The following is a 24,114-nucleotide window of genomic DNA, read 5'->3' as shown; positions in this document are numbered from 1 at the left end:
AATGTGTTTGCAAGGGAGAATGGTGGTGTTTTTATGTTTGTGTGGAACCCAGGAAGAGAAGCCCAGCGATGTTCTGCAACAGATAATGTGAATCCTAGTTCAAGAAGATAAATTCTTTTAACGCGTGCATATACTCACTTTGGTAAGCACTGGTTTCATGGGCAGTGCCGGAAAAACCTACAGTACGAACACGAACAGTAATTTGAACACAGGATGCTGCAGTTCACTTGAACTACCGAGTGGGGTCCAGCGGAACCATTGTCCGTCAACGGGGGAAGACAAAGGCCGCTGCACAACCGCCAGCCAACGGAAAGACAACGTTTCTGACACGAACTGGCAGAAAGGTGCACATGGACACTTCGGATAAAAAAAAAACAGCTCTCCGTGGATGGATTTCGCCGACCATCATCGTAATATAAAGTCTAATTTAAATTTGGTATTGGTATGTATATATTCTTTTATTCACGAGGGCTGAAAATAGATTCGATAGCGACCAGATTTTTCCCCGGCTTTAGGCTAATATGTTAGCATGCTAGCCGCAAGGTGCCGGGGCTGATAGATTAATTAGTCCATGTATGCCTGTTAATAGTTTTGGTTTTAAAATAAGTAATTGTAACCGTTATGTCTTCACTGACAGTAGCTACATGGGAATTTATGCATCTTTATTATACATTTTTACTCTTACATGGGGTTAAATTTGAGTGTATCTGATGTAACGTTAACGTTGCGTTATTGTCTCACAAGATATCAGTGTTTATCAGCTTTATACTATACTCGTAACTACCAGTGGCTCACTCTTTATATGTATCGCTAATTGTAAGACAAAACGTTGTGTTTCTGTACTATAAACAGATCGAGTGCTTTGTTTAATAGTTACATGCTCAGACCCCTGTTCTTCAGCCCAGGTGGCAGAGTAAACTGTAGCTGGCCTGGGGCCACCACGCGTGTGCCTGTATAGCAAACAACTCTGCGTAAACCTCGTAATTAGAGAGCACTGCTTACACATTTAATCAATCATGTTACTATAAATGTACATACATTTGGACCACAGTTGTATACAAATGTAGAGTAGAGATGGACAGCATGAATGAATGTATTGTATCGTAATTTTCCCAGAAATTCAAACTAGAAGCCCTTTCTAACTTATACTGACTTTAATAACTGACAAATCTAAGTATTTTATTAATTAGATTAAAATATCATGTAATTACTTAATGGATTTTGATTTTCTTGTCCAAACAAACTAGATATTCACAAACTAGTACATCACTGTTTTACTTTGTCTAAAGTTGCAGGACCCCGCCAACCCTTCTATCCTAAAACAGTGTTCTTGGGACGTCATTCTCCTCTGTTGACGGTTTGTTTATACAATTATGGAAAAATAAACATTTCTGAGTTTATATTATTACTAGGGCTGCAACCAACAACTATTTTGATAGTTGACCAGTCTTTGACTACTGTAACGACTAGTCGACTCGTCAGATTATGAGTTGCACAAAAAATAATGGCTCTTATTTATTATATTTAAGTGGCAGCAGCAATAAAATAAACAAAACACTCAAGAAATTTGGCCTTTGACAAATTTAGTAGTCGACTATTTTACGACTAGTCGTTGCACCCCTAATTATTACCATATTAATAATGTAAATATTACTTTTCATAGTTTTCATTTCTTTTCCCAAACTACATAGGGCACCTTTAATAAGTTATCAATGCATAAACAAAATACGCAAATCCATGATATACAAATTGTCATTGTCTAACTGTATCAGCTGTTAAGTGGAGTGTATTTCCATATATCTTCATAACTTTGTAGACATTGAGTAAAATGCCCTCTGTGCTGCTCTGTTTTTCTCCACAGCTTCTTCCGTGGTGAGCTAGGTTGCAGTGACATGGTAATATTTTCTGAATGGCACCGGACAGCTATGGACCAGAAGAGCAGGAGTGGTTTGCCCATGACTGGTGAAGACACTGGTTTGGAGGTTTTGGCCTCACCACTGGCGGGGTATTTGGGAAAAGTCAGTAGAGCTCTTGTTCTCCTTTCACTGTTGTCACTTGCGCAAAGCTGAATTGAATTTGAAAAAGAACTGTGATCGGGCAGTGCCAATCCAAATTCAACAAAAGAAAACAAAACGGAAATCTTTGGTAGTAAAAGGCGAAAGTGTTTTGGTTTGAAGCTGGTCATGATGTTTGTGTGTGAAATCAAAGAAACTGAAACTGTGTACTACACATTTATCTTGCATATCTATCTGAAAGAACATAATGGTTCACTATCAACTGCTTACTATTAGATGTCATGTACTTTTGTTTTTATTTGACACTTACTGATTCTGCTACAGTTCCACTTCACCTGTGCCATTCAGCCTCACTAAACTGAACTAAACTCTCAGCAGCTTTTACTCTTACTTGTATGCTCTACATCTTCAAGGTAAACAAATCAAAATCTTCCCAACTTTCTCTTGTTCCATCTAATGCATATGTACACATAAGTATTTCAATGTGATTGGAAGAATGTATAGAGAGAGGCTGATATGTAGCAGTGAAGACAGTAAAATAAATCTTTGCAAGCTTAAAGTTGAATGTGCACAAAGTTCTAAAATTAGATATTTGCATGTTCTTTAAAATTGTTTGACATCTTAGGTTTGAATTGGAAACAATGAAACAACTTATCTGTTTTTTGAGACGGTCCGTGGTCTTTATTAACACCGTATTTCTCCTTTTACCATGTTGTTTTTAAAGGTTCAGGAAAGAGCCGCTTCACTGGAGTATTGTCCCTGGTGTACTTCAAAGGGCTTGACATATGCTCTGCGCTCTTACCGCATCAACCTCCAGGAGTCAATCACCCTCTGCACAAACCCACAGGTAAGTCCCAGTAGTGCAGTGACAGAAAGCATCCAATTTAACAGCCATGTATTATGTCTTTTTCAAGGTTCTTTACTTGTGACATACACACAGCATTAGGGCTGCATGATTTTGGAAAAAAACTGACATTGTGATTTTTTTTTTAAACCCTGCAATGTATATAGCGATATGAAAAAATACAGGAATTTTCATCAGATGACCTGAATAGCACTTTGTTATGCTGCACTGCTGCTGTCTTGTGGACAATTAACCTGCACTGATCTGACCTCTTTTTGTCATACTGAGCTGTGTGGTACCGACGTAAATGGTCAAACAAATTAATTGTGTTACCTCTCGTTGTGGCAACAGATCCAAGGAACTTTCGACACAGAACACGTGTTTGGTCAATACCATCCTTGGTGTAGCCGAAATAATTCCAGATAACTGATGTTGCTTTTCTTTTTGGCACCAAGTCTTCGTTTTCCACAATTTTCTCTTGCTGTTGCTAATTTTTCAGTGTTACCAGCGACTCACTCCATGTGCAGGGGAGTGGTCTGCTTAGGCACACTGAATAAGAACTAGTGTGATTGGTGGATCACGTGTGTGTCAGGTACCCTTGAAATTAGATGAGCTCATTTGCCGCCTACATCGCACGCCCTGCGATGTGACTATTGCGCACATGTACATCGCGATGACGATGCTCAAACGATATATCGTGCAGCCCTACACAGCATACTATACAATGTGCAGTGAAATGCAATGTAGGCCCTCTGGGGGTTAGTTTAGCTTGGCCAGATTAAATGAAAAATACCGGTGAGATGTAGAGATGAAGAGAGAGCTTGAGGGTTAAAATGAAAATGTTATATTATGTATACATAAGTACGGTGAAAAGGAGATCAAAATGTGACAGCTGTCATGTAAACCTTTCTGTACATAGTGCCTTTTCCCTCTGGTCAGCCGGTCCTTGGAGGATGTTTTGGCTAGCTTGGAACCTGTGCAGCCAACTGTGTGGAACAAAAGAAAAAATGCCTCTGCACTGGAAAAGGAAGAGTCTATCACACCTGCATGCAAACGTCTGCGATCAAGTGAAGTCGACACTGTTGGACTGCAATGTACTACTGACACACTTCTCAGCCAAGCAGATCCTGGCGCTGTAAACATTGTCAGTAATGGCCAACATGCAGGACCCAAGACAGATGGTGAAAAGGTAAATGGATACCCAAGGGATTCTGTAGTTGCAGAGACAACAGGATGGGACTGGCCACAAAATGAGGATTATATTTTGGACAAGGAACAAGAGAATGCTGCTCCTACAGATGGTTCTGCTCTTCCTTCACACTCGGTCGCAGCTGGACACCCTCAGTGCTCTGATGGGGGTGAGCCTGTGCTCTCTCCTCGCCGTGGTTCTTTGGGTAAATCAGCAGTAGTGGAAGACTTGAGACGCTGCTGTCTAGACTCCAGTCTGACCATATCCACAAATGAGGACGTTTATTCAGCTGAAGTCAATACTCCATCACCTCAGCACAATGATCACACAGCAAGGACTGAACGGAAATCACAGGCTGCAGACATCAGCACATGTATGAGCATGCTATGCATTAAATCAGAAACTGAGAATTTGTCCTGTTCCACTAAAACAGAGTTGGAAGAGCTTGTACCTGTTTCAAATCAGCCTTTCTGGAGAAACAGCAACAACCTGTGTTGGCTGGACTCACTGCTTGTTGCTCTAGTAAACTGTAAGAGCTTGAGGAAATGTAAACCTAATGATGAGCCTCAGCAGTCGTCTGTCTGGCAGCTGATGAGACGATATGAAGATATTTGTGCGACCATACAAGCCCATCAACAGCCTGGCAAAGGTAAGTTAAACATTTAATAAACTGTGTGTGGTATCTTTATTTTAATGTACTGCATATAAAATCAATAGAACGTTTGTATTATTAAATTTCGTCTTTGCATATGTTCTTGTTTGTAAGAATACACCAATCTAAAACTACTTACTTCACTGAAAGCGCAGACTCACGTATGGTTTCATACTTTCTGTATCTGCTATGCCAACTGTTTTGGTCAGAGTTGCCCGTGGCCCTTGTTCTTTTTTACATTTTTACATAACTGAGTTAGCTTCATTTGATTGTTGACACAATAATCTGGATTTTTCAGTTCTTCAGAAGGATTAAGATGTATCTGCAGCTGCAGGTACATCTGTCGAAGTAAAAAGTCCTTAAGCTTAACCATGAAAAAGTGCAGATTTGTTCAGTTAGCTGGAGCATGACAAAGATGTTTTAGGGAAAACCCATTAAACCAAACCCATGCTGATTGTCTTCACAGTAAACCATTTAGTCTATAAAATGTAAAAGAGAAATATGAAAAAAATGCTCATTTTAATTTCCCAGAGCCTAAAGTGACGTCTTGAAATTGCTTATTTTGTCCAACCGACTGCCCTAAACCCAAAGGCTCCTCATTCACTCTCATAAATGACAAAGAACAGCAGCAAAACCTTCAATTTAACATGCAGGAACAGGCAAAGGCTTGACATTTTTTTTGCTTGAAAAATTATGAACTATTAATCCTTTATCAAAATAGTTAGCATTTATTTTTCTTTCGATCGACTAATAATTGGCTTATTGTTGCAACTCCACATGCGCAACAAAATAAAATAATACCTTTCATAATAGTACCAACCTTAAAGAGAAAGACGTGAACTTTCTGACTGTTAGAAACTGAAAAACTTTGTTTGTAGCGTTACAAACACAACAGCAATATGACCTACCACCATTATATTGAGGTGGTGGCCAATGTTTGAGAGGTGGATACATCAAATTCAGAGTGCATTAAACTGAAAGTCTGCATTGCTGGATACCACAAGGGATAATTGAGATAATTCTGTTTTTGTTTGTTGGCATAAAATTAAAATAAATATGGACTAGCACTAATCTTATTGCTATCCGACTGTAAATATAACAGTGCCATCAACTGACATTTGCAGATCCTGTTGTCTTAAAGCAGTTTTAGTTAACGTACAGGTGAATAATCTCTCCATTATTAAAGTAAAATGCCATGCTTTTTGTGTGCGGGTCACTTATCTGATGTTGTCTCTGTCTAGATGGCGTTGTGAGGGTGCCAAATCATGTGCTGCAAAAGGCCAGTGCAGACCTAGAGAGCCTCAGGATGTCAGTCTTCAAACTTCTGCAGCCCAAGCTGCACTGCAAACTGGGTAAGCACAGTCACTGAAGACACACACAGAATTAGACTGAAACTAAAATATATTCAATTTGTCTGTCTCCATTGACCCACATTGTCTAGGTGCAATATAATATGTTTATACAGTAGATCAGACCTATGCAGCCTTTTTTGTTGGCACACATATTAGCCCATTCATTAGTTATATCTGTTGCGAAGCACAAAAATACTCCTAGTTTATTTTAAAGTTTTACCCCATTTTGTTTAAGGAGAGGGAACAGACGAGAATCAACCCTATTCTAAGATTGAAAAGGCGCATAGTTATTTTTCTGTGCTTTTGTATACACAATGTTTATCAATGGTGAATACCAATGGACAAAGCAGAGAAAACAGATTAAAAGTACATTTAAATTCTGAGATTTACAGGTCAGACACGGGCAGTGTCAATGTCTGGCCCTTTGGCACTTCATATTCTTTCAGATGCGGCCCTCCCTAAAAAAGTAATTGAACTGACCTGCTGTAGATGCAGCTTTTCATTTTTATCAATGACTGATCAATGATTGTAAAAAGATCTGGATAAAGGCAGCCAAAAAGTAGTGTCAGGAGATAATACAACTTGTCGTATACAAACCTGAATCCAAAAGCAGTTGGAACGATGTGTAAAACATGAATACAACAGAACATGATAATTTGTTAACTTTGTACTCTGTAAAAAGCAGAACAAAGACAATATATTTCGTGTTTTACCTCATCAACTTCATTGATTTTTGTAAATACTATGTTTATTCTAAATTTGATGCCAGCATCTTGTTTCAAGCAACAGCAGACAAGGGAAGTTATGGAGTGCTCTAAAACACCTGTTTTGGAACATTTCATAGGTGAACAGGTGATAGTATCATGATTGGGTGTGAAAGCGACATCCTGTCAAGGCTCAGACGTTCAAAAGAAAAAAGATATAGAGATAAAGAATATCATTTGAGTCTTTTCTTGCTCTTAAACAACATAAATGTAAAAGTTAAAATTTGACATTGTTCAGATGACCTTGATCTGATAACCATGTAAGAGGAGACTGTCCCGCACGGCAGTCGTGAAGTTAACAGATATAAAGAATTTAAACTCTATTTCTGATGCCACCAGCACGGATAGAAAACAAGTGTTCAGGAACAATACACACACACTGCTCAGCTACTTTGAGCGAAGGAGAGATGTCTGAATGAATGTTTTTCAAACTGAACAACACAATGCTCCGAGATCCCCTCAAGCCTTTGCTTCATGAATATTAGATTTCATTTAGGCTTGGAGATCAGTTACAAAAATAAGTATGTAAAGGAGTAGTCAGTGTTTTTTATGGCATGTTTTTTTTGTTGCAGAAAGTAATCACACAGCATATACACAATGTTATTAGGGCTGCAAATGGCTAAAGTGCTTAAAAGTTTTGATATATTATGCTTTTAGAAATTTGGCATCTCTCCTGCTGTTGTCATGAATCGTGTTTTAGTTTCCAAAGCAAGAGTTAATCTTTGTGTTTCATAACAGAACTTGACGAGTCTGGACATGCAGATTTTGCTTGTTTTGTTGCAACCAAATCTTTACGTTGTGCGTGGTTGTCTCTTTGCAAACTTAGTATCGAGCAGGAGGCAGGGATAGCAGTGCAAATACAGTTTAGGCACAAGAGAGAGATTTATCCTCAGGTGTGTAAACACATGTGAACTCTGAAAATGTCCCCATCTCATCCACAGATTAAATCTTTTAAATTACCTGGTTCATGAAGAAGGCTAACTGCAGCTTCTGTCGGCACATGTACCTGTGACAATGCTCTAACTGCTGCATGTTTGTGGTTTTCCAGGTCAGAGGGAAACTCCAGTGTTTGCCTTGCCGCTTCTGCTGACGATGGACTCCTGGGTGGAGCCTGTCTTCAAGTCGACTTTTCACTGGGTGTTCAAGTGCAGAGAATGCAAAGCTGCCTCAGAAGAAAGGTAGATGACAGACACATAACTTAAAAAAAACACAGAAAATAAACATGTTGGGAACAATTCCCCTAGGGTTTGTTTGGAGAGGGAAAAGGAAGCATATAAAATAATGAATCATTGAAGACAAGTTGGTGTAGAATATTTGTAATAAGAGGCTTTTTTCTTTAATGTCTTAGCACACTGGCCCATTTATTCACAAGTGACTGTGAACAGTGGATTATTGATTGATGTCTTCTAATGACTTAACACTCTCAGTTCATTAAGTTTTGGTAATTAGCAAAAAGTTTGATGGAGAATAAAACATGTCCAGTAAAGCCATTCTAGAGATTTTATCTTCACTAGTAGTAGAACAATCTCTTCAGAATAATTGTGCACCATCTTAGATTGGTAATATGATTTTAAAATCATTGTGGTGTTGAGAATTAAAGATTTTGTGAGAATCAGGTGTAAGGCCACAACTAATGGATTTTGCAGCCAATTATTTTGACTAGAACTGTCCCAAACGATCATTTTTCAAATGATTAATCTAGCGATTATTTTTTCGATTAGTCGACGAATCTAACGATTAATTTGACGTTACATGACTAAACAAAAGTAACGTAGTAACTGTAACTGTCGTTGATAACTTATATGAGGAAAAAAATACCGCAGTTGTAGGCGGAGCAGCATCTGTCCTCCCGCCTGTCCTACCAACTCTGTCACATTTCTGCCCGAAAAACAGTGTCTGTCACCGGCAAAAACCTTTAACTCACTCAAGTGGTTGTGTTGATAGAAATCACCGTGATGGTCAGCCCTCCCGACCGAGAAAACAGCCTCCGTCCCCGCAAGTGACAGTCACGCAGTGACCTGTTTACTGATGGCGATTATGTAATAATGTAATTTAGCACAAAAAAACGTAACTCTTTCACCTTCCAGGATGTTTAGGGGGCCAGGTTCTCAATCACTACACATTATAAACGGTCCGCGGGTTTAGATCTACAGGAGAAACACCTGGGAAACATCATGACGTCTACCGTCACGTCTCTTTAGCCTCCGCAGGTACTACCACTTCCTGTTTGGGATGACGCGTTGACGCAAATTATTAATGTCGACGAATTTATGTCATCGATTACGTCAACGCGTCGTCCCAGCCCTAATTTTGACCAAACTTGAGGGTAAAGCGGCAAAGATTAATCGATAGGTGTTAACTATTTGATTAATGGTTAACATTTTTGATATTCAAGTAATTAGTTTGAGTACTTAAGAACATTAATTAAAATTATTTGATCAGAGCTTCTGAAATGTGAATATTTTCTGGTTTCTTAACTCTGAGACAGTAAAGTGAATATCTTTCGGTTATGGACAAAACAGGACAGTTCCCAATACAATCAGCGGATATTCACAGCGGTGTTTCTTAATTTTCTGTTATCAGACTAATTGATAAAGGGGCTAAACATTTTCAGATAACTTAATCTTCTGTCTATTTGGATCAGTTGACCACATTTTTAAATGAGAACTAGGCCTCTGGTTACACAAGGTTTCTTCCACCTGTCAAGCATGCTCATCTATTGTGAAAGTGTGCAAAACCCTAATGTATTGTGTGATTTGATTGTCAGGAAAATGAAGACCCTCCCTACCTTCACAAATATTTCCCCTGATTGGCGCCCTCTTCATGCTGTTCACTCAGCCCCGTGCAATGTGTGCTGTAAGAAGAATCAGAGGAGGACGATGATGCTGGAGAGGTAAGAATCAAATGTGTCCATCTTTTAATCATAAAACTGTTGAAAATGAACAGAGGTTTTACTGTGAGTACTAGCCTTTCTGGAATTCTCAATTTGATACGCAAGTTTGACTCGTATGTATTGTAGTGGTAGGAATATAGACAAATCTAACCACCATTTCCAAGTTATGACCCCTGCTCTTTGGAAATTATCAAACAGTACAGAAGTTGTTTGAACACAGAGGGTAAATTGATTTCTATGTGAGCAACAGATAGCCTTTTAGCTAGAGGTGTGAATCCTCACTGGCCTTACAATTCCATTATGATCCAGCTGTCAACAATTCAAATGCATCCTGAATGATCTGTATCCCTTCACGTGGCTACTTTTTTGTCATTTAAATTCCCTTTATATTCAGAAAGTCCTTCCAACAATCAGACTACAGCACTGGACAAAATTAAAAGCTACGTCTTGCAATACATAAACATTACCAAAACAAACCATTTATCCATCTGCAGTGCTTTATCTGCATTTGTAATCTACAATAATATGGTTTTCACATGGCAGCTTTAAAATGAGGCATTTATTGACTGCTGCTGCACACACATCTCAGAGTTCGGCAGCAGAGTTGACAGCGCCTCATATTTTGGCTGATTAGCTGGGCTTGCTGTAACAGTTATTATTTACTGCTGTAGATTTTAGTTTCAGGTGAAAATGTCTAACGTAATAAGTAATTGTTATTAGGCAGAATTCACACTCAGCTTGGCTCTCGTCAGGTTCGTGCTTCCACAGCAAGTTCATAAAATCTGTTAGTGTCTTGGGATGTTTTTTATTAAAAAAAATCAACAAAAAAAAAAACATGTGCCATGTCACGACGTAACTTGATTGTCCAGCTGAGGCCGGAAAAATCAACCACCAACATAAGCTTTTAAGCATCTTATAATCAAGAGATTTTCACAACTATGCTTTTGACATACAGGATCAGCCATTGATCCAAACATTCATTTCCAAGGCCAGCAGAATAACAGAAGCACCTCCACAGCACACATTAACTAATTAACTACCTGCTGATTAAAGCGGCTGTAACTGTTTGAAACGACCAGGTGATCATTACTAAACACTCAGATTTATCTTGAATTTCACTGTCAGTTAGGGTTGATGTCTACCAAATTGGAATATGATGATGTGCACCGTGAAACATCGTGAAGGACTATGACATTGTTTGTAAGGGGCTTTCAGGGGCTCTACAGTGTGTTTCTGTATTTGACAGTGTGTGTCCTCAGAGTTGCTGTTAGTTTACCTCTTCAGTCACTGCTGCTTCCTCCTGTCGCTTTGACAGCAAGCTCCATCTGCCTCACCCTGCCAAGAAAACTGTCGCCTGTCACCAGTAAAGGGGGAACAGACAGATACACTCTCACATCCCTGCCAGGCATGTGTCGGACATACATCCTAGTGCAGGGCTTAAAAGTCCTTGATTTAGCTGTCTTCAGACTCTATAGCTTGAAACAACGTTAGCTGACGAGCTAAAATGAGGAAACTAAACTAAGAATATGCAAATAACAATGGCATAAGTCCTGTATACATTGAGCCCCGTGCTTTGCTTTCTAATTGGACGTATCAATGCCAACATGTATGGTCCCTGTATTTTTTTAAAGAAAATAGAAAAAAACAGGACATAATGATGTGGCAAATGAGCAGCAACAAAAACGTGTTTTTATATTCTCTGCCACATTTCACTGCTCCTACCTTTCAGCAACTCCGAGGGTTCACGGTGCCTTTTTGTGCTCTCTGGTGATGGTACGATGGCAGAGTATGATGCCATCTTTCATCGACACAACCCCACTGCCCACAATTGAATATATAGTGTGATTATAATAGAACACATATTTCAAAAACAACACATCTTAGCAGGAGTTGTAAACTTTGGCCTTGTCCAACCATGGGGTACACTTTTGGATCCATTTAACCCGACTTTTGCTTTGTGTTTTGTCTAGACTGCCTCCAGTGTTTATGCTGCACTTTGTAGAGGGGCTTCCCGACAATGACGTCAGAATCTACACCTTCACGTTCAAGGGGAAACGCTACTCCGTCACCACTGTCATACAGTACAACCTGCAGCTGAAGCACTTTGTCACCTGGATTCGTAATTGTGATGGTACGTTTTTAATATTGATTCTTTAAATGTTCATTACTCTTTGATAGAGGCGGGAAGTAACAAAGTACACATACTTGGTTACTGTACTTACAAATGTTTACTTTTCCTCACTACATTTTAACCCAAATGTCTGTGCTTTTTACATCTTAAATCTACAAAACAGGCTAGTTACTTTAGTTTTAATTCATTTAAGGAGAATTCTAGATCATTCACAACACTATTCAAACCTAAAATGCTAAAAGGTTACTATTTTTCTGGTACGTTTACAAAGGACTCGGACAAAGCCTACTGATTCTGCCGTTAACTTGATAAGTGGTTGGGTTGAGTTGTGTTGTATAACATGACTTGAGCTTCAGTTAACTCTGCACATTAATGGCCGGTAGAAATCACTTTCAGCGGGATTCTTCTTACTTTTAACCTGTCGGATCCTGTACTTACTTACTTTTACTTGAGAAATTGAATCAGTACTTCTTTAGCTAGAGTCTTTTTTTTTACTCAAGTATCTCCTTCTATTTGGATAAAGAATCCAAATAGATTCTGCTTTTTTGCTAGTACGACTTGTTTATATTTGTTATTATATTATGATGTGTTGCTAATTATTTTATTAAACAGGAGGGGGAGTGTATAATGTATCTCAATAGTAACAAATATGAGATGTGTACAAAATAAAATGGTAATTAAAGTGTTAGCAATACTTGAATACAATGACTTTGCTTAGCATGCAGTCGCAGCCTGGTTTGCAGGCAGTTATGTGTTGCAATATTTGAAAATGGAAGTCAAAAGTCAAAGAACGTGTTAATTGTATTAAACCATTGCCTATATTAACACACAACCACTGGAGCAAATAGTTGAGTCATATGAATTTCTATTCCTCCATGCTGTATTTTGCCAACAGCACATTCTGCTGGACAATTCATGCAGTGTTGATATACAGGAAACAACAGCTTGTTTCATTTATGAAAATGTATCTGTACATTGATGGCTAAGGTTTTACCTTTCCAGATTTTTTCTGCTTTATTTTAAGTCTGCATTATGTTTTGCAATTATGCTCTCTGTATGCTGTTACCTTAGCTAAGATGCTCATGTAAAAGAGATAATTAGTCTAAGTGATGGATTTTCTTAAACAAAGCTGTTTTTATTCTTCTTTTAATTGTTGTTGTTGTTGTTGTTGTTGTTGTTGTTGTTGTTGTTGTTGTTATTATTATTATTATTATTATTATTATTATTATTATTATTATTATTATTATTATTATTATTATTATTATTATTATTATTATTATTATTATGCCTTTGTCATATAAAATCATTGGGTGATAATTGTGGTTGAATCAATAATTCATCAACTCTGACTGGTTGCCAGATTTCCATTACAAATACCATATAAACCATGCTTCATGTGCTGATTTTCATGTTGTTTTTGTGTGTAACCGTGCGTTTTGCCTGCTCCCCACAGGATCCTGGCTGGAATATGACGACTTGAAACATCCAGACTGTAAGACCCATCAAAATCTCCCAGTCCCTGCTGAGCAGATCCACGTTGTCTTCTGGGAGGTGGAGGAGGACAAAGAGCCTCCAGCCTGTTCTCCATCCAGCACTTTTGTTGAATCTCCTCCACCTCAAAATAAGATGAACCCCAGTCCAGGTGACTCGACAGTGGATGAGCCATGTGATGGCACTTTGGATCACTCTACTTTCATGTCTCACAACGACACCGACATCGTCTGCGCTCTTTCGGCATCGGAAGACAGCAGTAACATCATCGACACAACAGTCACAGCCGGTGTTGATACATCAATAGGTTCCACAACGCTGCTCGACACCTTCGAGGGCCTCACACATAATGACATTATTACACTCACACTGGTTGAGGTTGATTCAGAAATGCAGCCTGGACAAACTGAGAATTTGAGTGCTCCCAGCAGGAGTGAAATCATTGACTCAACACCGGATAGCTCCTCCACTGTAACGGGTATCGAAAAGTCCCACGGTCCTGATGTTGAGCCCCCCATCACCTCCAACTCATCCGGAAGTGACAATGACTCGTCGAGTGATCCCACATTTGTGCCTGGTGGACGAGGGAGAGGGAGAAGTAGAGGGAGAGGGAGAGGAGTTGGCAGAACGGGTAAAAAGGCAGCCTTGACCAAAGCAGCTCCTCATATTTCACCACCTGCATCAGCAGAGCCCAGTAACAGACCTGCTCCCGCCGCTGCTCAGGATGCCACACCACGCGTTGAAACTAAGTCCCCTGTGTCTTCTACCGACGCCCCACTCATACCCACTAGTCAGGAAAATCCCATAATGCAGCCAGTGCCACTGCAGAGTAGCCGCTGGTCCTTCCTGCTAGGCAAACACCCACTAAACCCAGTTCCCAAGCCACCCGATGAACCCGCCCCCACCCGAGCCACACAAGTGAAGCCCACACCTCCTTCTCACTCCACCCCCAACCCTGTGAGAAGGCAGCAGATTTCCGGTGGACTCTTCCCTAAACCACAGCTCAAGACAGAGGAGAGTGAGGGTCTCCCCCTGAAAGCTGCAGAAATGTACGATGGGTTTGGTGCAAAGAGCTCAAACACCCCGGGCCCACTGCTAACGTCCCCTGCACTCATCAGTGGCAGCTCAAAGCCGTTTCAACCCATAACTTCCAACCAGAACACTACAGTGGTGTCAGGTACATCACTTTCGTTACCTCGAGCAAAGGGGCTGCCTGAAATATCCTCCTTAAACAAAAGCAGCAGCCGGTTGTCAAAGGTTCCTCCAGGTGTCAGCACCACTGAAGCCCTCAGGTACAAGCTGATGAAGAAGCTGAAAGCGAAGAAGAAGAGGCTCGATAAGCTGAATAAAATATTGGGTCAACAGGGTGGAGCAAGCCTGCGACCCGACAGCACTGACCTGGCCTCTCCTAGCACCGTCAGCTCCAGCACTTACGACGGCTCCATCTGCGATGACTTCCTTTCGGACCTGCTCTCACCGGCAACCACTGCCAGCAACCTTTCCCCCGACAGCACCGGCTTCCTCGAGATGCTCGCCAGCGGGCAAGATGGAGGCGACCAGTTGGATGGCGCGGCAAGTGCTGTGTCGCAGGTGAACACTTGTCCGAATGAACCCCACAGCGAAAACTTCCTGGAGGACTTCCTCTTGCAGGCTGAGGCTGAGAGGCCGTCGGAGATGGAGACGGACGCACTAAATGAACTTTTGATATGAACTTGTGGGGATGGATGTTGTCTGCAAGCTTGAAGCACAGATAACCTTGACTTAGTATCATGAGAAAATTATGCAGAATTCGTTTTCACCTTATCTAAAAACGTCATCCCAAAGCAGCCTATTTCGAATGAAAGTGCAAGTTTAAAGTAGTTAAGCAATTAATTTAGATGGGTTATTTAAGTTTATATGTATGTGCAGTCATGCAGACAGTATGTTGAACCTTGGGTAACGTTTGCAGACTGCATCTTGAACTTTTTCGGCAATTTTGGCACTTAACATTGTATGTCACTGGGTTGTATGAAGCCATAGTGTTAACAGTCAAAGCTGTTTGTTTGCTCTGTTTTGTTATTTTGACAAGTCACTTGAAAATTCTCATACATTTTCATATTGGTCATAAATACTTCCAATGACTAGTTTTTTCTGTACAAAATGTTTGAATTTCTGTGAAATTTATGAAAAATGTGTTTTTGCAGTTTTGCCAAAACCATGTTCATGATATAAGGCCTCAGCAAGCATTCTCATAGGGGAATTAAATAATGAAATAAAATGATCACTTTTTATATAGTGATGACTTGTTTCAATTCATTCAGGTACCTAGTTATCAGTGAGTCACAATTATGAGGTACCAATTCTAAGCAAGTACTGATCAGCCAGACTGCAGCTTACTGTAGTTGATTATGACATATGTAACTTAAAGATGAACACTCTGAATTAAAAAAGTTGGTCTCCATTTCCATAGTTGGCAGGCAAACACGTCTCCCATGTAGGACCCATAAATTATTGTTTTCAGAATAGTATGCAGTGTTGGTGTAATTGTCAGGTGTTTGGTAGTTGTTTTCACAGCACAGCAAACAAAAGGGTATTGTCTCCTAATTTGACAGCCTGCATTTAGTCCCAATTATCTCCTCATTTCGTGTCTTTAAACAAAATTAACATCACATACAGCACAACCACTACAGTAGTTTGACCTGTCTGCCTTCACTAGACACATCCTCAATTCATTTTGCCGTCATAGATCAAGTTACCCGTCTATACAAGCGACTACGAGACACCTAGTGGCCGATGTGTGAAAGTGGCCACCAGTGTGTTACATCAAGATAAGCAACCAGCCATTATATACACACACGCTGTATAGATACGGAAATACGGTTCACAGTGCTTCATAGCAATATGGGTAGTGTTTTAAAGATTAAAAGAGATGTTCCCATACCGGGAGTCGAACCCGGGCCGCCTGGGTGAAAACCAGGAATCCTAACCGCTAGACCATATGGGACGCGATCGTTCTGGTCGCCGTCACATGTTTTCAAGTGACAACATCATATATTGTGTCGCCTGTATTAGGTCGCGAAAACAGGGACACACTCGATATTCATTATGCAGTGTATTAATCTAGTAACTGCCCCATTTGGCAGTGATAGAATGTAACTAACTACATTCACTCAGGTACACTTATTTAGATAGTACTGTATTTGAGTATTTCCATTTTCTAGTACTCCCTGTTTTACTATTGGAAGCTAATATTGTACTTGCATCATTAATGTAATAACTTGTTAGCAGTCACTTTTTAGATTACATACCAAATGAGTTAAATTTACGAATTTTTCACATAAAAGAAACATGGATTCCAATAGTCAGAAACGTTTGGCCAGGATGATAACAATGTAATAACTTGTTAGCAGTCACTTTTTAGATTACATACCAAATGAGTTAAATTTACTAATTTTTCACATAAAAGAAACATGGATTCCAATAGTCAGAAACGTTTGGCCAGGACGATAACATCGACTATGACTATACAGTATAAAAATACATGTGTATAATTTACTCTGACTTGTACATTCATACTTAAGTTCCTTTTTTGCTAGAAAATTACTTGTGATACTTAAGTACATATCAGATACTTCAAGACTTTTACTCAGGTACTATATGTATTATTGAGTTTCCTCCAGTATGACTTTTGGGTACTTTATACTGCTCAGTGTATAGGTTGGGGAGTTGGTGGTGTTTTTGCTTGAATTCATTCTATCAATAGGACAAGTTAATTACTTTTTGTGATTTCTATATGCCACATCTTGTGGTCAAATTCCAGTAAAATTCCACAGTCACTGAAGGAGGGAAAAAAACAGAGAGGAAGCTGCATTACCATTCAAAAGCACATGCCGGTGCTATTTGACTGTAGGTAGGCCAACAGCTAGATTTTACTGTGCTTATACGCTCAAAACCTTTCACCACTGCAGCAGACACTTTGACTTATCATAGAGGGAAGAGCACAGGTGTAATTAATAGTGCCAGGAACGTTTGGAACACCTGATGGCTTTTTCTTTGCAATGGCACGCAAAAATGTCTTCTGTGGAAAATGCCTATTGATATTCAACTTATCTCTGGCACATCCTGTCATATAAATATAGATTTCCCATGCATTCATCACTAGCTCATTTGCAAGAAACAGTTTGTAAAGGCACCCTTGAACAGCTTCTAGGGCTGATGAACACCAGATAGCCCGTAACATGATGTAAATTTCTGACGTGTGTGTGTGCACACACACTGAGGAAGTAGCAGGCTTTCTTCTTTGCGTCCCTTTGTATTAAGCCAGAGCATCATTTACATAAAGAGGAAGCCAGAAAACATGTTTGTGGGTTGGAGGTGTGCATGAAGTCATGAAGAGACAGATCAGGTTTGTGCTGTGCACCTGGCCGTAAAGACGCACTGGACACGTCTCTCTCAGCCTCTCCTCATCCACCTCCTCCTTCAGCATCATGTACGTCGCAGTGGTGGAGAACATCTACCTGCTGGTCATCGTCACCCTCATCAGCGTACTTCAGAACGGTGAGAAAAAGCAAAGAGCTGCTTCGAATAATCTTCAATCATATCATAGTTTGTTTTTTTAAAACTCTAAATAGGCACTCAGTATGTTGTGCTGACATAAATAATCTCTGTGTTTCAAGCCTTCTTTGCCCTGAAAGTAGAGAAGGAATGCAACGATCAAAATGTCAAAACATCGGCTTTTGAAAGGGTTTCCTGTGCCAAGTAAGTGCCCCTTCTCTGATATAATATAATACTAATTTCTTCTGTTAATTCATGAATTTTTAAAAATCATTTTGTGTTGTTTTTCTCATATAAAACACATAAACTTCCCTATATATAAATAGTACCCCCACTGAGAGGCATTCCTCATTTGCCTTAGCTGGTACAGAGCTCATTTGAATGCTGCCTGGAAAAACAGCAGTAGCCCCCTAGTAAACATTAGCCTTAGGTGTCCCCGCTCTGACAGTGTTTTTTCTTACAATTTAAAAAAAGTAACAAAATGAATATGGCACCTTGGACTTAAGGAAACTATGCTTTTCCACTCTTAGTCTGACTTCTTATAGACAACACAATTAACTGGTTAATCAGAAAAATAGTCAATAAAGTAATAAGTTGTAGCAACACAACTAATAATGCTTCACGCTTCGATGTGCTTTGAAAACCTAGCTAAAGCTTGAAATCAAAGACTTGTAATGGACGTAACAGTTTAGCCTTGGTTGCTCTAGTCCATGAGCAACAACTGACTTCCTTTTTTTTTGAGAGGACATATCTGTGCAACATCCGCTTGTGTAGGTGAAGCGAGGATTTTGAAAACAGTTGTACAATTTGCTTCAGAAATATAATGTGGAAATGTGCTGACAGTCTAAGAATGACTAAGAATGATTTTTCTTGTTCTTTACGCAGTGCATTAGATCAACAAAAGGTCTGTTTAGGGAGTGATATGAATGTGGACAATTTTGGACAGCGTAACAGAGATTTTTTAAAGCAATAAAATTTAACTTCCTGAATTCTTGAGTTTCATCTCCAGAGAATCAAATACTGATGTTCTAATATATTAAGTGTTAATATTCAACTGATAGTTCCAGTACTCAAGTTACATTTTGTTTGTTTTAAAGCAGTTGTTTACTGTGCCCCTACAAAATGATGCAAAAGTCTTTTTTTGATTCCAAATCAGAGGCTGGTGCTGTAGTGTGGCCTTGAGTTGATGAGTGACCCATTTTAATCTCCCCAAGTTTGTTTGACTTAGGGGTATAAGCAATTTTTCACAAGAAAATTGCAGAAATGTCACAAAAAGGAAGAAAAAAGTACATGATTATTACACAACATTTTTGATAACAAATCAGCTTGTGACCCCTCCTGTTTATCTCCATTGTTGGGCCCTGACCAACAGGTTGAAGACCACTGCTCAGAGAGACATGTTTCTGTCTAACACACAGCACTGACTATTGCAATTGATTGCACCAGCCAGTGTGCACTGCCGCTAAGAGTGGCTAAGTCAGTTTTTCCTGGCTTCCTGTTCCACCAACACTCAGAAAGCCACACTTGTTTTTGTAGCTCATGTATCCTGTGGATCTTTTATGTGTCACACTCACTTCTGCTCTGCAAATTTTAGCCCATTTCTACCAGCCATAAAAAAAAAAGGGCTTGGTATCCGTCTGCAACAGATATCTTTATAGTTTGTGATAGCAGGTGAGTTTTTTGCTCTATGTCATTAACACAATGTTTATTCCAGTCGTAACTGCATGGACGCCTATCCCACTTTCCTGGCAGTGATGTGGTGTGCCGGTCTGTGCCTCAGTCAAGGTAATCATTAGTCAGATATTGTAAAGCAGACAAACATGATTTGTAGTGTAGACTCAACACGCCCACAGAGAGTAAACTCACCTGTGGACACAAATGTGAGTTTCTGATGCAGCAGTCTGCAAAGTAACCGGTCACCAAATAGATGTGGAATAAAAAGTACAGTGTTTGCCGTGTACTCACTGATAGTAAATACTCTTACTGACTTAAAGTGGGCCTAGTATGTGACCGTGACTCGTGGAATCTACTGATTGTTTCTGGTTTTTCTATTATGTACGTTTTTGTATTACAACAATATCCTCTTATTTTATCTGATCAAGTAAATTCACTAACTTACAGAAAATAACGCATAAAAAATCAGTTTACTTGGAGGTCACTTTACTCACAACTAATCATGATAAAAATAAAGTGTGAAACATGACAGAAGGCACAATCATCTGAAGTATTGTTGCATACTATATCATCAAGTGATTTCACAGCTACTTTTCCCTCTAAATGTATGCCCGTGTGTCTTGTAAAACATTTAAAATAGTGCATTAACTTTTAAAACAATCCTTTTCAGGATTATACAGTTTACTTTTTGTAAAAAAAAAATAAAAAATAATAATCATAACAAAACAAACCCTTCACATTCTCTCCTCATTCAGATCTGCTAGGACTTGGCAACAAAATTAAAAATATATTTTTGACAAAAATACTGCGATATCATGTTTTTTCTCTTATAGTAGGGATAACTATCGGCACTTTCACAGAATATTATGAGAGTTTATCATACTCATCAGTTATATGGATAAAATAACTATATGAGTGAAGGCAAGAATGTAATGCAACCTCTAAAACCAGAAAAAGACGACCCTTATGCCATATCACCATATAACAATGTCTAAATCTTAGATGATATATAATCTATATTGATATAATTTTGATATATTGCCTGGCCTTAAAGTCATATAGAGGTTGTCCTGTATAGAGGACTTATTTTTATTTTTCTGTCTTCTGTTCTTAGCTCCTGCCGCCTTTGCTGGGATCCTCTATCTCATCGTCAGGCAGAAGTACTTTGTTGGGTACATGGGACAAACCTCACAAAGGTAAATACACACAAGTGCCCTCCAGCATGGTTTTACAAGCTAGCGTTTTAACTAAAGGTTTCTCAAATTCATTTGTAGCACCCCCGGCTACCTGTTTGGAAAACGCATCCTCTTCTTCCTGCTCCTGATGTGTGTTGTGGGCATCTTCAACTACCTGCTGACGCGCTACTATGGCAGCGACTATAAGGAATACGTAGAAACCATCACCGGCGCTGCATCTGCTCTTCTCCTCCTCCCTTAAAGAGGTCATATGTTTTGGGGGTTTTTGCTTTTCCTTTATTGTGCTATGTAGCATTCTTGTGCATAAAAGGTCAGGCTGCACTGCCTGAAACGCCTGGTTTGGAGTTGGAGCATTTACTTCCCTAATTTATGTATGTCACTATGCAACAGGCATTATATGAATAGAATTTTTTGGAGATATTTATTATAATATATATTTTAGTTGTGCTGCATCCTCCCTGTTACGTAATGTGCATGTGCAACTCTCACCAAAGTTTGAACAGAGGTGAGATGTCTCACTCTGTAACTAAAACGGAGCATTCATGACAGTGTGTAAAGTGATGCTGCAGAAGTGCACCATATAAGAAAAATAATGTGTTTTTTGAAAATTAAAGTATGTAAACCTTTTCTACTATGACCCCCAAATAAAAGTATGAACCTGAAAATTGGCATGATATGACCTCTTTCAGGCTAGTGTGTGCACTTCCCAGTTTTTATACTGCTCAAAATCAGAAATTCCAAATTCACCTTTTAACTGATAAGAACTTTATGAAACTGGAGTCTTTTTATTTGTTACAAAACCGCATTAAACGTGTGTACATTTGGTTAAAAAAATAAAAATGTCTCATAAAGAAATGTTGATACGTAAAGTACAAAAGTGTAAAAGTGACACAGATTCAACCCATCACAGAACAGCTGTAAATGAATTAAAAATTATTTACACACAATCCATTCAGACACAGATCTTCATGGCTTTCAGAATTCCCTCATCAGTCCTTGTCCTTGAATGAAGAAACAAAGAAACCGCTGGTCCCAAACAGCAATTATTATGTAGTTCCTGTTATCCCAAGAGGCAGGCTGGTCCTTCACCGTGCAGGCTGCCATCACAGCCACTCGAATGTCCGTCAAGAAAACCTTCTTGAGGAGGCAGACTTCGTCAAAAACTGAGCAGATAAACTCGCCTTGCTCTCCGGCTGGCTCATGTCATTCTCAGCTTTAAACAGAGGTGAGCAGAGAAGACAAGTTAGACAACTGCCCCGTGCACGCTTAAAAGAACTGAAAGCAGCAAGAAGAAGAAGCGACGCCTACCTTGAATTGTCTTTTGCTGAAGCCAAACCAGTGTGGGAAGTCAAACAGGGCGTCAGTGTAATATTTGAGGGTGAAGGAGGCGTCTCTCCACACGGGCTGGACTTTTGTTAATCCGTCGATTATGATGTCGGTGTTTTTTGCTGCCCAGCTCTCCATAAGTTGAGCCAAGTCAACCTGACATAGGGAAAACACATTTCTCAATCAACAAATAATGAGAAAAATGCACAGTATGACATTAAAAGTGACAGAAAGACCTGCTTACATCCACCCTGTAGCTCTCCCCAACAACCGAGGAGATGGTCCAGTCCAGTCCTTTCTCCATCTGCCACTTGATGAAAGGATCGCTGCCATTGATGGACACCACGTACTGCTGCAGCACTGATACAAGATTCGAGATAACTCATGAGAACAGGTCAAAGAGAAAAACATGCCGTCATATGGGACAAGCACTGTGCTGCCATTGTACAGTTTCTACTCCACCCATTGCAAATGACCAAGCATGAGTCACCCACCACCAAACTGCATGAGACACAGCCTGCAGCTGTTAAGTAAACTGGGTCAAAAAGACAGTTTAGTGCAAACTTAGAAATACATGTGTTGTTTTGAGGGCTGTCTCTTTTTTTTTTCGTTTCACTGTGTAATTACGCACAGGTTTATGGGGGCCCATTTCTGACAGTTAAAGAAAAAACAACAACTTTTGACTAAAAAAAATTTAAATTCCCACAATAACAATTATGTGACAAATGTTGACTTTTACCTCACATAATGCCTTTTTGGATCTTATAACCACGACTTTAAACACACAAATAAAAGTGACTTTTATCTCATTTTTCTGACTTTAGATCTCATGATCACGAATAACTATGACTTTTGCCTCATCATCATTAGATTTCATCTCATAATTATGACTATCTGCTAATCATGATTTAGTATGCCAGTGTTTTTTTTTCCAATCGAGCTAAGCTTTCATCCTTTCTTTTTGTGTTTGTTTTTCGCGGACATGGGCTTCCATACAGATTTCACTTGGGAGTTCTGAAGTCCTGTGGTAAAGATGCAGTTCAAGTTACCTCTGGCTCCACTGGCCTCCTTTGCGTTGGTCTGTGCACAGTTTTCCTCGTAGGCTGACACCAGCAGGTAGATCCTCCTGGACAGCAGAGTTTTTCTCATGCTGGTGTACTCCCAGAGATTCTGCATTTTGACTCCACTGCTTTGTAAAATAAGTCAGACAAATGAATACGAATGAATTTTTTTTTTTTTGGTGTGTGTGCGCAGATTTAATATGTGTGCATATGGAGGCATTTACTTCACCTTCCTCTCGAGCCCTGGAAAACTACTTTCCCCTTGCTGCAGTGGAAGTCATCGATGAGCACCAGGCTCTGCTCGGGGTCGCTGTGGACCCCGTGCTCCGAGTCACGGACCTCCACGGAGAAACCGGTCGGAGGTTCCGTCAGAAACCGCTCCACCGCTGTCACTGTTATCACCGAGTCTTTGGTTACCGTCATGTTGGCACTTTTTCCTTCTGCTGCTGCGTCTGCTGTTGTTTATGAGGAGGGACTCAAGCCTGCAGCTTCATATGCGTCAAGACACCGTCAAGCTAGAGACGTTTACATAACACGACTTCCGGTCTCCTTTCGACAAAATAAATCCCTTCTACGGAAATGGTTTATGTGGCTGTGTTTAAGTCAGTTTTCAAGCAAAAGCACCTGCTGATTTTGTCTGTTATATGTCACCGTAAATGTCATTTATTTGATAGTATAATCAAAAATTCATAGATTATTGGTATATTACTGGTATTTTTTTTTCAGTCATTGACAGACAATCAATTCAATGCAGTTTGGAGAAATTATTAACAGGAAAAGTCATTAATTGGAAAAAAAAAATGCCTGCTTCATATAACTGTTTAACTATTTAAATATAATATAATTAGTGTTGTGAACTGTTGGTCAGACAAGAAACAATATTTTTGAAGACATCTCCTGGTTTTTTAAAAATGAATATTGGCATTTTTAACCATCATCACAATTCATCTGAATCTGCAAAGTGAATGAATATCAGTCTGAAATATTGGTTAT

The 24,114-nt window shown here is 39.5% G+C and overlaps 3 protein-coding genes and 1 non-coding gene across 6 annotated transcripts; 2 read left to right on the top strand and 2 right to left on the bottom strand.

Annotated features, from left to right (window-relative positions):
- Positions 1–258: 258 nt before the first annotated feature.
- On the top strand, positions 259–15,605 carry uspl1 (ubiquitin specific peptidase like 1). 2 transcript variants are annotated; one of them, XM_030438318.1, is made up of 10 exons: positions 259–442; positions 1,290–1,357; positions 1,862–2,018; positions 2,740–2,862; positions 3,779–4,697; positions 5,942–6,052; positions 7,865–7,994; positions 9,584–9,709; positions 11,680–11,840; positions 13,294–15,605. In XM_030438318.1, the coding sequence occupies exons 3-10, from the start codon at positions 1,893–1,895 to the stop codon at positions 15,039–15,041; spliced, it is 3,444 nt and encodes a 1,147-aa protein (XP_030294178.1). In that variant the 5' UTR covers positions 259–442; positions 1,290–1,357; positions 1,862–1,892; the 3' UTR covers positions 15,042–15,605. The 2 variants fall into 2 exon arrangements, with proteins under 2 accessions (XP_030294178.1, XP_030294177.1); XM_030438317.1 differs by lacking the exon at positions 1,290–1,357 and having other exon boundaries at positions 260–442.
- Positions 15,606–16,242: 637 nt separating this feature from the next.
- trnae-uuc (transfer RNA glutamic acid (anticodon UUC)) lies at positions 16,243–16,314 on the bottom strand. Its single transcript has one exon. It is a non-coding gene; the product is annotated as a tRNA-Glu (tRNA).
- A 1,254-nt stretch (positions 16,315–17,568) lies between these two features.
- On the top strand, positions 17,569–21,393 carry alox5ap (arachidonate 5-lipoxygenase-activating protein). The gene is made up of 5 exons (XM_030438326.1): positions 17,569–17,867; positions 17,987–18,068; positions 19,579–19,649; positions 20,653–20,734; positions 20,813–21,393. The coding sequence occupies exons 1-5, from the start codon at positions 17,798–17,800 to the stop codon at positions 20,973–20,975; spliced, it is 468 nt and encodes a 155-aa protein (XP_030294186.1). The 5' UTR covers positions 17,569–17,797; the 3' UTR covers positions 20,976–21,393.
- An 89-nt stretch (positions 21,394–21,482) lies between these two features.
- Positions 21,483–23,642, bottom strand: medag (mesenteric estrogen dependent adipogenesis). Of its 2 annotated transcripts, none has more exons than XM_030438323.1 (5): positions 23,351–23,642; positions 23,110–23,249; positions 22,305–22,420; positions 22,043–22,216; positions 21,483–21,947 (listed from the first exon to the last, which is right to left on the bottom strand). In XM_030438323.1, exons 1-5 carry the CDS (start codon positions 23,542–23,544, stop codon positions 21,933–21,935), a joined length of 639 nt encoding a protein of 212 aa, XP_030294183.1. In that variant the 5' UTR covers positions 23,545–23,642; the 3' UTR covers positions 21,483–21,932. The 2 variants fall into 2 exon arrangements, with proteins under 2 accessions (XP_030294183.1, XP_030294184.1); XM_030438324.1 differs by having other exon boundaries at positions 23,110–23,246; positions 23,351–23,641.
- Between the last annotated feature and the right edge of the window lie 472 nt (positions 23,643–24,114).

The sequence above is a fragment of the Sparus aurata genome, chromosome 13, assembly GCF_900880675.1.
Source record: "Sparus aurata chromosome 13, fSpaAur1.1, whole genome shotgun sequence".
Classification (NCBI taxonomy): domain Eukaryota; kingdom Metazoa; phylum Chordata; class Actinopteri; order Spariformes; family Sparidae; genus Sparus; species Sparus aurata.
The sequence above is the reverse complement of the archived record's forward strand: the minus strand, read 5'-3'. Positions and strand labels throughout refer to the sequence as shown.

Excerpts from the sequence above, each read along its gene's own strand:
- uspl1 (XM_030438318.1), top strand. The coding sequence starts at position 1,893 with ATGGTAATATTTTCTGAATGGCACCGGACAGCTATGGACCAGAAGAGC. Across the intron at positions 6,053-7,864 it reads CAAGCTGCACTGCAAACTGG|GTCAGAGGGAAACTCCAGTG; the intron begins GTAAGCACAGTC and ends GTGGTTTTCCAG. Across the intron at positions 9,710-11,679 it reads AGGACGATGATGCTGGAGAG|ACTGCCTCCAGTGTTTATGC; the intron begins GTAAGAATCAAA and ends TGTTTTGTCTAG.
- medag (XM_030438323.1), bottom strand. The coding sequence starts at position 23,544 with ATGACGGTAACCAAAGACTCGGTGATAACAGTGACAGCGGTGGAGCGG. Across the intron at positions 23,250-23,350 it reads TTCCAGGGCTCGAGAGGAAG|CAGTGGAGTCAAAATGCAGA; the intron begins GTGAAGTAAATG and ends TATTTTACAAAG. Across the intron at positions 22,421-23,109 it reads GGAGGCCAGTGGAGCCAGAG|TGCTGCAGCAGTACGTGGTG; the intron begins GTAACTTGAACT and ends ATCTTGTATCAG.
- alox5ap (XM_030438326.1), top strand. The coding sequence starts at position 17,798 with ATGTACGTCGCAGTGGTGGAGAACATCTACCTGCTGGTCATCGTCACC. Across the intron at positions 18,069-19,578 it reads GAAAGGGTTTCCTGTGCCAA|TCGTAACTGCATGGACGCCT; the intron begins GTAAGTGCCCCT and ends TGTTTATTCCAG. Across the intron at positions 20,735-20,812 it reads ATGGGACAAACCTCACAAAG|CACCCCCGGCTACCTGTTTG; the intron begins GTAAATACACAC and ends ATTCATTTGTAG.